The sequence below is a fragment of the Aquarana catesbeiana genome, linkage group LG01, assembly GCF_042186555.1.
Source record: "Aquarana catesbeiana isolate 2022-GZ linkage group LG01, ASM4218655v1, whole genome shotgun sequence".
Lineage (NCBI taxonomy): Eukaryota > Metazoa > Chordata > Amphibia > Anura > Ranidae > Aquarana > Aquarana catesbeiana.
Window position 1 is genome coordinate 332,932,592 of NC_133324.1, and position 13,506 is coordinate 332,946,097.

Consider the following 13,506-nt stretch of genomic DNA (forward strand, 5'->3'; position numbering starts at 1 on the left):
CAGTCATCCAATTAGAACAATGTTACAGCAAAAAACATAGTAATAACTCTCTGAGAGAGCCACCGACTACCCGGGATCATACAGTGGCGTAACGTCAGCCCAACTAGTTTCGTCCAAATGGGCATTTTCAAGGGGTCCTCTGCTCCTTTTTCCACCCTATCTGAGGCCTCAACCTCATTGACACCACCTGCTATACCTTACCAACCGATGTAGAGTAATACCCTCTATGCACTTTAAGTGGAACACAAGAATTAAACTCGCAACTCTATGATAAGTAGCAGAATGTATTGACAAGTTAATGTCAATCAAGATAAAGCATAACAATGGAGAACACAACCAGGTACACAATGTATATAGGGTTCCTTGAAGTGATTCTAAATTCCAGCATGTACTTTAACTCTACCAGCGTAAACTGTAGCTCTCCTCATAAGATGAGCCACAGCAAGTGATAGGGACAGATAACGATTTTGTATAGAGACTAGGTATAGCATAGTATAGTCAATGTCAATATCCAGAATAACTGTGGGCTGAAGAAACTGCCACTACTCTTTCTTAGAGACTCCTAGCAACTGGCCGAGTCATTGGAGGGGCCCCTCTTAATGCCCGTTAGCTGTCTGGTGGGAAGGAGGGTACAGTCTATGATGGTAGGATGCCTTGCTTTTTCCTGCAGCAGGCCTGGGCAGGGGGCGATGCTGATCGCTAGGCTTTGCAGTGCAAGCAGAATTCCACAGCAGTGAGCTGGCAGCTTTAGATTATAACTGGAACCACAGGCAGTGCAGAACTCCATCCAGCTTAAAGCGGGAGTCCGGCAACCAATCTTTTTTTTTTTTTTTTTAGGTCATTGAGACACTTTGCTAATCCCAAAATAATACTCACAGTTTGGGTGTAATATTTCCGCCTCTGTCTGTTTTCGTACTGAAGAATAACTTAAAAAATGTGATGCTGGCTGTTTCCATCTTGCTTGTGGGCATGTGAAGCCCACAAGCATTGATTTCCGGGATGCGGTGAATGCTGTTCATTCACAGCTTGTTCACACGCATGATCATTGTTTCCGCACTGAATATTGGGAAGCCTGACACTAAGCTCCCAGGAGACAGTGCGGCGCCGGGGAAAGGCAATAAACATGCCTACTCCCATGGGAGAAGAGACAGGAAGTGCCACAATAAAGTACAATATAAAGGTAATTATAGCGATAAAAAAATTTTTCGTGCAGCATTTGAACATCTATGCAATTAACTGAAGGGGGTAAGATTAAGTTAAAAATTTGAGTGGAACCCCGCTTTAATCCATCAACCTGTGAAGGAATCCAGTGGCTCTTTGTAAGGTATCAGCCAGGCAAATATTGCCAGCTGCAAACCACAAACATTGCTTCTCACACCTCTTTTCTCAGGCTTTCCATTTATTCCCCCCCGGATTGCTCCTCCTGCCCCAGATACTTTTGGGTCTAGTAGTTCTTTCATCAGCAATAATAATGGCCCCACTTTACTGCTCACACTACATTTCCCAACATCCTATGTTCTAAGTTCAAAACTCAATATATCCATTATTGCCATCTTGTGAAAGAAAAGGAGACCTGCATGATTTAGTAACAGTAGTTCTGGTTACAAATAAAATAGCATACATAAATCGCAATAAAAAAGTTTTTATGGGGCTCATGAGACTGCTATTTAATGTGTATCTAAACCCAAAAACAAAAATATTGCATCTACCCAGTACTTAGATGTAGTGGCTGCTATACTTTACAAATAAATGCACATTTAAGCAATACTCTCCTCACTATATTGCTTGGTGATGCCCAATACACTGGTTGTTTACAGAGAAGCAGTGCCCTCTATAAAATACTTGCAAAGTAGCATATGTGCCATTAAACTGTGGATTGTGTGTCAACTGGGTGCCTGTGTTTTGGGTTTGGTTGCCTTCCAAGACATTAAGTGGTTAAATGGTTTTCCTAGAGTATGCTCCCAAAAATAGTTTTAATCAGTTGGCTATATAAAATTAAAAACATAAATACCTGTGTAACCATTCTGTTGAGATCATTTAAATATGGCAGCTGTCAAACTTTCCACCCCTATTTGCAGGTTGTGCTTAAGTAATGTAAAATGTTCCTCAGTGCTCTTTGAACATCTTTATTCCTAAAACTGTATACTAAAGGATTTATAAGAGGAGTCATGACAGCATACACCACAGAAAATATGTGATCATTAGGGAATGACTGAGAAGATGGACGGAGATAAGTTAAGATGCCTGTCCCAAAGAAGATGCTGACCACCAAGAGATGAGAAGTACATGTGGAGAAGGTTTTTTTCTTTCCACTGGTACCAGGGATCTTGATTACTGCCCGAATAACAAAGATGTATGAAATTACAGTTAAAATAAAAGAGCCAACAAGCACACTGCCACCAAAAAAAAAGACCATCAACTGGTTAATGTATGTATTCTTGCAAGACATCTTCAGAAGTGGTGGTACCTCACAAAAATAATGTCTAATAAGTCGGTCATGACAATAGGGTAATTGAGCTGTAAGAACAGTGTTCACTGCTGATGTTATAAATCCAATGGTCCAGCAGATGATTATCATATAGAAGCAAACTGATCTGTTCATGATAGCAGTATACAACAAAGGTTGACATATAGCTACATATCTGTCATATGCCATGATACCAAGGAGAATGCATTCCGAACCTCCCAAAATTAAGAATGTAAACATCTGAGCAAAGCAACCTATAAATGAGATTCTTTTGTCTTCATTTAGTAGATTACCTAAAGTATTAGGCGTGATCGCTGTAGTGTACAATAATTCAATTATAGCAAGGTTCACTAAAAAGAAGTACATAGGTGTGTGAAGATGAGAATCAAAGATGATGACAGTTATAACCATAGAATTTGCAGCTATGGTCATAATGTAAGCAAGAGTGATTGCTATGAAAACCCATGTCTGGTATGCTGGTAAAGTCGCTAAGCCTAAGAAGAGAAATCCATCGACAAGTGTGATATTATTTTTCATCGCAAGCTCTTTATACCTTTTGTTTCATAAAGAAAAGAAGAAATATATTTTAGCATGTGTAATATTTGTATGTGTAAAGAAAATTATTAAGTTTTTAAACTGACCCTGTCGGCAGAATTATATGTGTCATAAAGTTGTACTTGTAAAAGAAGATAGTAACTACTCATCTTTCCCATTGCCACTTCCTTTTAACCCCACTGCATTAATGAGATTTTCTGGTAGAGTCTATACAGAAACTGATACTCCCAAAAATATTTATCTCCTGATTCCCATGCTGCAGGGGCCATGGGAGATCAATACTCCCGGAGGCATTGAATGCCAAAAACCCTGTGTTTCTCCTGGAACCTGGAAAAGTGAGTATACTACCTCTTCTTTTATAGGAACTGCACGTTTTATTTCTTTAGCGACAGGGTTTTCTTAACCAAATGCTAAATTTCTGTAAGTAAAATGCCTGTCATTTTATCCGAGAGAGCACACTGGCAGGTGCTTATATTTTTTTCTGGATTCTAGCTCATGCTCTATTTTGTAGGGTCCCTTCCTCCTGCTGCAGAAGAGATTTCTCACTCTGTAGGATTTAATCCTATAACAAGGCATTGGATAATTCACTGTTTAGACATTGCTACTAAACTGGAATCTCAGCAATTTCTTTTTGTGTGGGCTAAGAAAAGATTATAATCTTTGAGATATTGCCATTGTTCTTGTTGGGGAAGCTGCCCCTTACATCTTGGAATGGAGGCCATTGTATCCCAGATTGGAAGTGAGGGGATATCTCCTCAATGGGATACAGAGACAGCAATAAAACATAGACTCTATATCTTATTGATTCAGTTAAAAATAAAAAAGTGTTTTTGTCAGTGTTCCCATTGGATTTTGATTGGAGAGATTTGGTCTCACACAGACAAGAAAAAAAAATCTGATGAGGATAATAAGCCTTATCTCCTCTGTCCAAAGCCAGGGTAAAAAATGGCTAAAGTTCAATGTAAAAACACATGGCAATCCAATGTATTATTTTGGCAAAAACACTCACCAAGCTGTGTGTGCTTAAGTATCTGTTAATGTGCAATGGTAGTGCAATCTCATCAACTTACTTATCAATATTACAGTGCACTCCATGCACCTTTTCCTCCATGTCTCTCCCATCTACTCATAAGTCCCATCATGTCTTCTCTGCTCTTTTACAGGTAATTGTCTCCTATCCATCTGTACATCCCTACTGAACTGACTTTGCTGTTACATATTTTTGATAATTGTCTCCTGCTGCCATATCTTTAAACTTCCATATTTACTGCTAGCTCTATAACAAACACACTGCAATAGCAATATTACTGGTGATTGATTCTCAACTCCATGTGGCTTGAGTGATCAAGAGAGGTAATTAGCTTTACAACCCTAGCCTGTGTCTGTAACTGGTCTGGCACTGGCCATCTCCTCCCCATATTCAGGTGTCTCATATCAGACCCAATAATGACCAACTGAGAAATGCATCCCAGCTTAGTCTCCCTATAAATTTATGGCAGCTTATGGGGTGGCGCAGACAGGGGCAAGGCGCAGACATCATGGCTCTGTCACGAGTAATGCGCAGTTTCACCGACGCAGTTTAAAGAAAGCAGGATAACTAAACCTGCATGAACAACAACAAGAACTCTGCTCCACTCTGCAAGACGACAAGCAAACCAGCTTTGACATTTATTTTATATTAGGTTAGTTTCCCACTCTTTATCCACTAACATGCTCCTTATTCTATTCCTTCTCACATTGGTGTCTTATATCCTCAAATTATCTTTACTCTACTCCTCCTCTCTTCCCTGCAGCATGCACATATCACCCTCACTCCTACCCTCTCCCTACTATGGCACCCATCATCTCCTGCATTTGCTGCACCCACATGCTGACATAAACACCAGGGCCACTATACACGTGCGCTCATGCACATCCCACTCCCACCTTGCCTTCCTCGCCCTCCTCCTTCTCCTAGTCTCAGGTGACATTTCTCCTAATCCTGGTCCATCATTTTCCAAATGCAAGCCACATATCCAATGCCCCTCCCCCTCTGGCAACCACCGCAATTCACTCAGTTTAATTTCTATCCCCCTGCTTCCTCAAAGCACCCCACTAATCTCATGCGCCCTTTGGAACGCCGGCTCCATCTGTAACAAGCTAACATCTGTACATGACCTCTTCATCTCTCATGGCTTGAACATACTCGCCATAACAGAAACCTGGCTTCAAAATTTTGACTCAGCTTCTCCTGCTGCCCTCTCCCATGGTGGTCTCCATTGGACTCACTCCCCCAGACCCAACAAACAGAAAGGAGATGGAGTTGGCTTCCTTCCATCCCCACAAAACACCTTCCAAGTCCTTCCTTTCCCTCCCTCTCTATCCCTCTCTTCTTTCGAGGTGCACTGTATTCGTCTGTTTTCTCCCATTTCTCTGAGGATTGCAGCAATTTATAGGCCTCCAGGACCGGTATCGCGCTTTCTTGATGACTTTGCTGCCTGGCTACCCTACCTTCTCTCCTCTGAAATACCCACCATTATTCTTGGTGACTTTAACATTCCTGTCAATGTTAACAGCCCAACTACAGCTAAACTTCTCGACTTAACCTCATCTTTTGACCTAACCCAATGGACACATACTTCCACTCACTCCAATGGTAATACCCTTGACCTTGTATTCTCCCATCTCTGCAACCCTGGCAATCTCACCAACACCCCCTTTTCTCTATCTGATCACAACCTCATTACTTTCACTGTATCCTTGCCTCCAACCACCCATCCCTCCAAGCAGCAAACAATTACTTGTAGAAACCTTCGCCACTTTAACCCTTCTCTTCTCTATTCTGCTACTGACCACCTATATGACATAATCTCTCCCCTGTCCTGTCCTGACCTGGCCACCTTTGTCTACAACAGTTCACTCTCATCATCACTAGATGCACTTGCTCCTCTAACCACACGCAGAATCAGGCCCCGACCGTTACAACCCTGGCAAACTGACAACACTAGAAATCTCAAGAGACATTGCCGTGCTCTTGAACGACTGTGGCGTAAAACCAAATGCCTACAAGACTTCACCCTATATAAATCTGCCCTTCTAAAATACAATTCATGCCTCTATGCAGCCAAACAAGCCTAATTTGTCTCTCTTATTAATTCCTTGTCATCCAGTCCCCGTCGGCTCTTCTCAACCTTTAACTCTCTGCTTCGTCCACCACCCCCTCTACCCACTAACTCACTCACTGCCCAAGAAATTGCCAATCACTTCAAAGACAAGATCGATGCAATTCGTGAGGACATCTCCACTATGTGTACATCTTCCCCACCCAACATACCTTGCGTAGCAGCACATTCAACACTCTCCTTTTTTGAATTGGCTACTACGGAAGAGGTTACAAAAATTTTCTCGGATGCCCACCTAACCAATTGTCCCTTGGATCCTGTTCCCTCACAACTACTACGGTCACCCTCTTCTTCTATCCTATGCTCCCTCACCCACATCTTCAATCTCTCCCTCTCTAGTGGCATCGTCCCCTCCCCTCTAAAACATGCGCAGATCACTCTCATTCTTAAAAAGCCCTCACTGGACTTTACCGACTTGAACAACTTAAGACCCATCTCATTGCTCCCATTCACCTCTAAACTTCCAGAACGCTTAGTCTACAACCGTCTTAGCTCCTAACTCAATGAAAATAACCTTCTTGACCCCTTACAGTCTGGCTTTCGCTCGCAGCACTCCACGGAAACTGCCTTACTAAAACTCACTAACGATTTACTAACTGCTAAAACCAACAGCCAGTACTCCATACTCCTACTACTTGACCTCTCTGTGGCCTTTGATACTGTTGACCACCCGCTCCTTCTCAATAAACTACATTCCCTTGGCCTCCAAGATTCTGCTCTATCCTGGTTCTCTGCCTATATATCACAGCGCTCCTTCAGTGTCACCTACAACTCTGTCTCCTTCTCTCCATTGCCCCTTTCTGTGGGGGTCCCCCAAGGCTCGGTTCTTGGACCCCTTCTCTTCTCTATCTACACCTCCTCCCTTGGTCACTTAATAACTGCCCATGGCTTCCAACACCACTTATACGCTGATGACACCCAAATCTATCTGTCTACTCCTCACCTCACTCCTTCAGTCTCCTCTCGCATTACTAACTTACTAACTGACATAACAGCATGGATGTCGCACCACTTCCTTAAACTAAATCTCTCTAAAACTGAGCTATTAATATTCCCCCCCGCCCGTGCCCCACTCCATGACTTTTCCATCAAAATCAACAATGCAACCATCAGTCCCTCCCCTCACGTCAGGGTACTAGGTATAATCCTAGACTCTGACTTGTCATTTCAGCCTCAAATCCAATCGTCAAAAGTTCGTAGAATTCACCTCAGTAACATCTCTAAAATTCGCCCCTTTTTAACAAATGAAACCACCAAGCTCCTCATTCACTCCCTTGTTATCTCTCACCTTGACTATTGCAACTCCCTTCTCATTGGCTTACCTCTCCATAGGCTATCCCCTCTTCAGTCTATCATGAATGCTGCTGCCAGACTTATCTACCTTACAAACCACTCAGAGTCTGCCAACCCTCTAATCCAATCCCTACACTGGCTCCCAATCACCCAGCGAATTAAATTCAAAATGTATGTATGGCATGTAAGGTGGAGTCTTCATAGATCTAGGAACATTCTTTTTTGCAAAAAAGCACAGAAAAACACCTTTCCTTGGACTACTGCATAGTTGATACATACTTTTTACTTTTTAAACCTTTTGGGATTGTTAAGCAAAGTATACTGCCAAGGGGCACTTTTCACTTACCAATATTGTATATCTTATACGTTTGTACACCTGAACTTACAATTTTTTCAATTTTTTAAATGACATGGACACATTAGTCAGCATATCACTCCTGATACAGGAACAGTTAATAATACTACTCATATGGAGCCCTCTCTTTGTTGGATAAAATAGGTGTCATGGTAACAGACATACATAATAGGTACTTGGTAATCTACAGTGTAAAATAGTTAAAGAACAATGCCAAAATTGGGCAATTTATTATTATCATTATTAGTAGTAGTAGTAGTAATACTACTACTACTACTAATAATGATAATAATAATACCAATAATACTGATAATATTATTTTTATCCATACAACATTGTGTTCTATGATATTGTTTGGGCAGTTGTCTATAAATATAATCATTCTGAATACTAAGCATACAGAGCTATGGTATACAGATAATTTGTAAAGGGCCTACATTGAAAGTACAAATATACCAACTTGACCGTTTATATGAGAGGAGCCCAACAAAGTGATGACACATATGCCATCATCTATATATTTTCTATATTTAAAAATATTGGACGAGGAGAATATTCACAGAACAAATTTCACAGCTGCAAATGAATGTATCACACTGTAACATATAGCAGTCTATTTTGTGAATCATGGTAAACAATTTACTGTAATATCCATGCACACAAAGATGCATTTATTGTAACAGTAACAAGCAGTGTAAAAAAAATATGCATCAGTGAGAAAAGAAAGAATTAATGCCATATGCCATACTTATTCAAAGTTCATTATTGCACCATGAAGTCTGTATTGTGATTTCATTGCTAAATTATAGATATCTATCATGGATTTTGGCTTCCAGTGTGGAAAATCAAGCACCTACAAACTTATCATATTTATCTGTTTTATTCCAATGGGGAATATGATGCTGAGTCTGAAAGGCACATTAACTTACACTTTTTTATTACATAAACTTTTTTCATTTTGGTGAAGAAAACTTTATTGGCTTTAAGTTATTTTTTAATTGTTTACGTACAGCCATTCAGGGAATATGATGTTGAGTCTGGAGGGAACAAGCATTTATACTTTTTTAATTAATATTAACCTTTTATTTTTCTAAGGAGAAACTTTTATGGCTTTGAGTCAATTTTGTCTTAATTTATTTAAAGTTTTTCAACTTTTAAACTAAAGTTTTGTATCCTGTTCTTTCTTATGTATTACGTATAAACAATCTCTGTTTTAATACATGTCAGGATTTTCAGAGTTCTCTCTGTTAACTAAAGAAACATCACAGCAAAAGCAGCCTATATTTTGGTCAGCTATGCCTAGTAAACACTGCTGAACATTCTCTGCAAGACATGCAAAATGAAAACTAAAGCTTCAACTGCTGGCCAAAACATCAAAAAATATTAATAACTTCTTATTTGCCCGACTAAAAAGAAAAATATTTTTATAAATTGTATTTTTTATTCTTAAAAAAAAAAATGTACCATTACTTATACCCTTTAAGCATATTCCATAGTATGCATCAATCACCTCTTTAATAAAGTATATAAAACCAGGAACAAAGTTCACAAAGAACTTTGCCCACTGCAAATGAATAACTACCATGCTTTGGAAAATAAAATTCAGCATAAGACTCACTATCTTTGTGATAAAACTTGTGACAAAACCAAAGGCTGCAGGACTAACACAGGTAGATAGTGCAGTCTTCCTTCATAATGATGCATGATTCATTTAAAGTGGAACCAAACCCTCCTATCCTTTACAGCCATGGAAGCTGACACCTGTTTGATCTGCAGTTACCACGATGCTGCACATGTTATCAGTTATGACATCAGCCATTTTCTGGCTTGAAAGTTTAGTTGAGAGCGCAAACAACAATGATAGTTATCATTGAATGTCGTGTCTTGAATGTTACTGTTTTGGGAAACAGTTTAATTGATGGATTTTAACCGCTTCAGCCCTGGAAGATTTTACCTCTTTCCTGACCAGAGCACTTTTTGCGATTCGGCACTGCGTTGCTTTAACTAACAATTGCACTGTCCTTTTTTTCCCACAAATAGAGCTTTCTTTTGGTGGTATTTGATCACCTCTGCGTTTTTTATTTTTTGCGCTATAAACAAAAAAAGAGCGACAATTTTGAAAAAAACGCAATATTTTTTACTTTTTGCTATAATAAATATCCCAAAAAATATATAAAAAAAAAAATTTTTTTCCTCATTTTTGGCCAATATGTATTCTTCTACATATAAGCGTATATTGATTGGTTTGCGCAAAAGTTATATTTTTATTTATTATTTATAAATTATTATTTATTTTTATTATTAATTTTTTTTTACTAGTAATGGCAGCTATCTGCGATTTTTATCGAGACTGCTACATTATGGCGGACACGTCGGACAATTTTGACACATTTTTGGGACCATTGGCATTTATACAGCGATTAGTGCTATAAAAATGCATTGATTACTGTAAAAATGTCACTGGCTGGTAAGGGGTTAAAACTAGGGGGCGATCAAGGGGTTAATTGTGTTCCCTAGTGTGTTCTAACTGAAGGGGGAGGGGACTGTGTAGGGGAGATGACAGATCGCTGTTCATACTCTGTATGAACAGACGATCTGTCTCTTCTCCCCTCAGAGAACCGGAAACTGTGGGGTTGATTTACTAAAGGCAAAAAGACTGTGCACTTTGGAAAGTGCAGTTGCACACGGCAAGAGCAGTTGCTCCAGAGCTTAGTAAATGAGCAGAGGCTCAGCTGACTTTCATCAACAAATCATGTGCAAGCAAAAATGCTGTTTTTTTATATAATCCTTACATGTGATTGGGTATTCTTTGCAAAGTGAAGCTTTACCTAATTTACTAAGCTCTGGAGCAACTACACTTGCAGAGTGCAATTGCACTTTCCAAGGTGCACAGTCTATTGGCCTTTAGTAAATCAACCCCTGTGTGTTTACACACACAGATCTCGGTTCTCGTGTGCCCCGAGCGATCATGGGAGCCCGGCGGTGATCGCGACCTCCGGGCACTCACATTGGCTCTGTGCGCATGCCCCTAGTGACCAAGAAAGGAAGCAACATAACATGACGGTGATTCACGCAGCCGAGCCATGTTGCCGCAGTACAACTGCAGCGGCTGGTCGGCAAGCGGTTAACTAGATACAAATCTTGTATCAAAATTCATCCATATACCACCGCTGAGCTAAAGGTCTAATTGTGGTTGCTTGTAAAAAGCTCTAAAAAATAACATGCTTTAAAAGAATGAGTAGGCCTCCACAACCATTGGCCAGCATTGTAGAAAAGAGGCTCTTGTCCCCATCAACATGGAGACAAGGTGCTTTGTCAGGGGTTCTCTTGGACATTGTAGATTATTCCTAGATCTATAACGTGCATCAGCACCCCTATGTAATTATTGTGACTTTACAAAAAATGACTAGGTAATTTTTACTGCATTACATTGTATTTTATCTAGCAGTAACAGGCCACGTCACAAGGGGGCGGGGTCGCCTGCTCATGTCATTGGGTGACTCCGCCCCTTATGTCAGATGGAGGAGCAAGGAGTCGGCAGGGAGACTTCGGCGAGACCAATTGTTAAGGATGCTTGAAAAAATGCAGCTTAGAAGCGATTCGAATTCGCCCCCCCCCCCACCCCAAAGCACCTTGTCACCATGTTAAAGAGGAAGTAAAGTCTTATTTTTTAATTGTATTTTTACCTACAGGCAAGCCTATAATAAGGCTAACCTCCGGGTACTGTGAATATCTCCTGAACTTGTACAGTTTAGGAGATATTCAGAGAGCATGCAGCCGATAACGTCATCGGCGCATGCGCTTTGAAGGTCTGGCTTACCGTGTCGGACCTTTAGAACCTGTGCCATAAATGTTGGCTCCCACGCGCATGTGCGGGAGTCACTTCATCTTGGTTTCGACCACTCACAGCACCGGAGCTCGCAAACCCAGGAGAAACACCGGGGAAGATGTCAGCTGTCTCAGCAGTGTGCGGGCTCTGCTGGAGGGCTTCGTTCTAAGGTAAGTATTTCATAATGTGCTAGTATGCGATGAATACTAGCTCATTATGCCTTTGTCTTACAGGTTTTTTTTTTTTTCTTGTGTTTACAACCCCTTTAATGGTAACAAGGGCCTCTTCCCCACAACCCTGGGAGGTGGTTATGGGGTCTGCGGGTGGGGGGCTTATTGGAATCTGGAAGCCCCCTTTAACAAGGGGGCCTACAGATCCCGCCACCCCCTATGTAAATGAGTACGGGGTACCCATTCACCAAAAAAAGTGTACATAAAGTGAATAAAGACAGTGCACAAGTTTTTGACAATTCCTTTATTAAAAAATGAAAAACAATGCCCCCCCCCGATGTAGATCTATCTCATGCTGCCCACTGCATCGCCAGACCAGAAAAAGGAAAAAAATCCTCAGGTCTCGTCAAAGGCTGCCCACCAACTGCCTGCTCCTCCATCTGACATTTCTTAAATAGGTAAAGGGCAGAGTCACCCAATGACGCCAGCGAGGGCGGGGAGTCTTTGACGAGACCGGAGGGTTTTTTGTCTTTTTTTGGGTAAGCAAACACCCCAACACATAATCTAGGAGGCATAATGAGTCTTTTGAACATTTTTATCTAAGTTACATAAGTTACATAAGTTTTTGGAAAACATGGAAAGAAAACAAAAAAGCTTTTTTTTTTTTTTTTTTTTTTTTTACACAAAGTTGTCAATTTATAAGATATTTCTAACACATTGCATGCACATAGTTAAAATTACACCCCAAAATACATTCTGCTACTCCTCCTGGCGAAACCACATGTGTGAGACTTTTCCACAGCCTAGCCACATACAGAGGCCCAACATGCATGAAGCACCATCAGGATGAGCACTGATGTGGCATGTATGGAGGCACAGATGGGCGTGTATGAGGCACAGATGGGCATGTATGAAGGACGGATGGGCATGTATGAGGTACAGATGGGCATGTATGAGGCACGAATGAGTATGTATGAGGCACAGATGGGCATGTATGAGGCACAGATGGGCATGGATGAGCATGTATGAGGCATGGATGGGCATGTATGAGGCACGGGTGAGTATATATGAGGCATAGATGAACATGTATGAGACAGGTATGGGCATGTTTGAGACATGGATGGGCATGTATGAGGCACAGACAGGCATATATGAGGCATGGATAGGCATGTAGGAAACACACAGATGGGTATGTATAAGGCACGGATGGGCATGTATGAGGCACGGATGGGCACAGATGAGGCACGGATGGGCATGTATGCGGTATGGATGGGCACGGATGAGGCATGGATGGCAATGTATGAGGCATGGGTGGACATGTATGAGGCACAGATGGGCATGTATGAGGCATGGATGGGCCTGTATGAAGCATGGATGGGCCTGTATGAAGCATGGATGGGCATGTATGAGGCACGGATGAGCATGTATGAGGCACAGATGGGCATGTAAGAGGCATGGATGGGCATGTATGAGGCATGGACAGGCATGTATGACGCAGGGATGGGCATGTATGAGGCACAGATGGGCATGTATGATACACGGATGGGCATGGATGGGCATGTATGGGCACAGATCAGCAATGTGGGCACTTCAGCCCACAGCACTGCTGCACCGGCTCCCTCCTCTTCTCACACGCTGTACAAATCGTGTGTGAGGAGAGGAGAGAGAGCTGAACC

At 41.3% G+C, this 13,506-nt stretch overlaps 1 protein-coding gene across 1 annotated transcript; it reads right to left on the bottom strand.

The window, feature by feature from the left end:
- Positions 1-424: 424 nt before the first annotated feature.
- LOC141113992 (olfactory receptor 5V1-like) lies at positions 425-2,899 on the bottom strand. Its single transcript, XM_073607434.1, has 2 exons — positions 2,114-2,899; positions 425-478 (listed from the first exon to the last, which is right to left on the bottom strand). Exons 1-2 carry the CDS (start codon positions 2,897-2,899, stop codon positions 425-427), a joined length of 840 nt encoding a protein of 279 aa, XP_073463535.1.
- Positions 2,900-13,506: the final 10,607 nt, after the last annotated feature.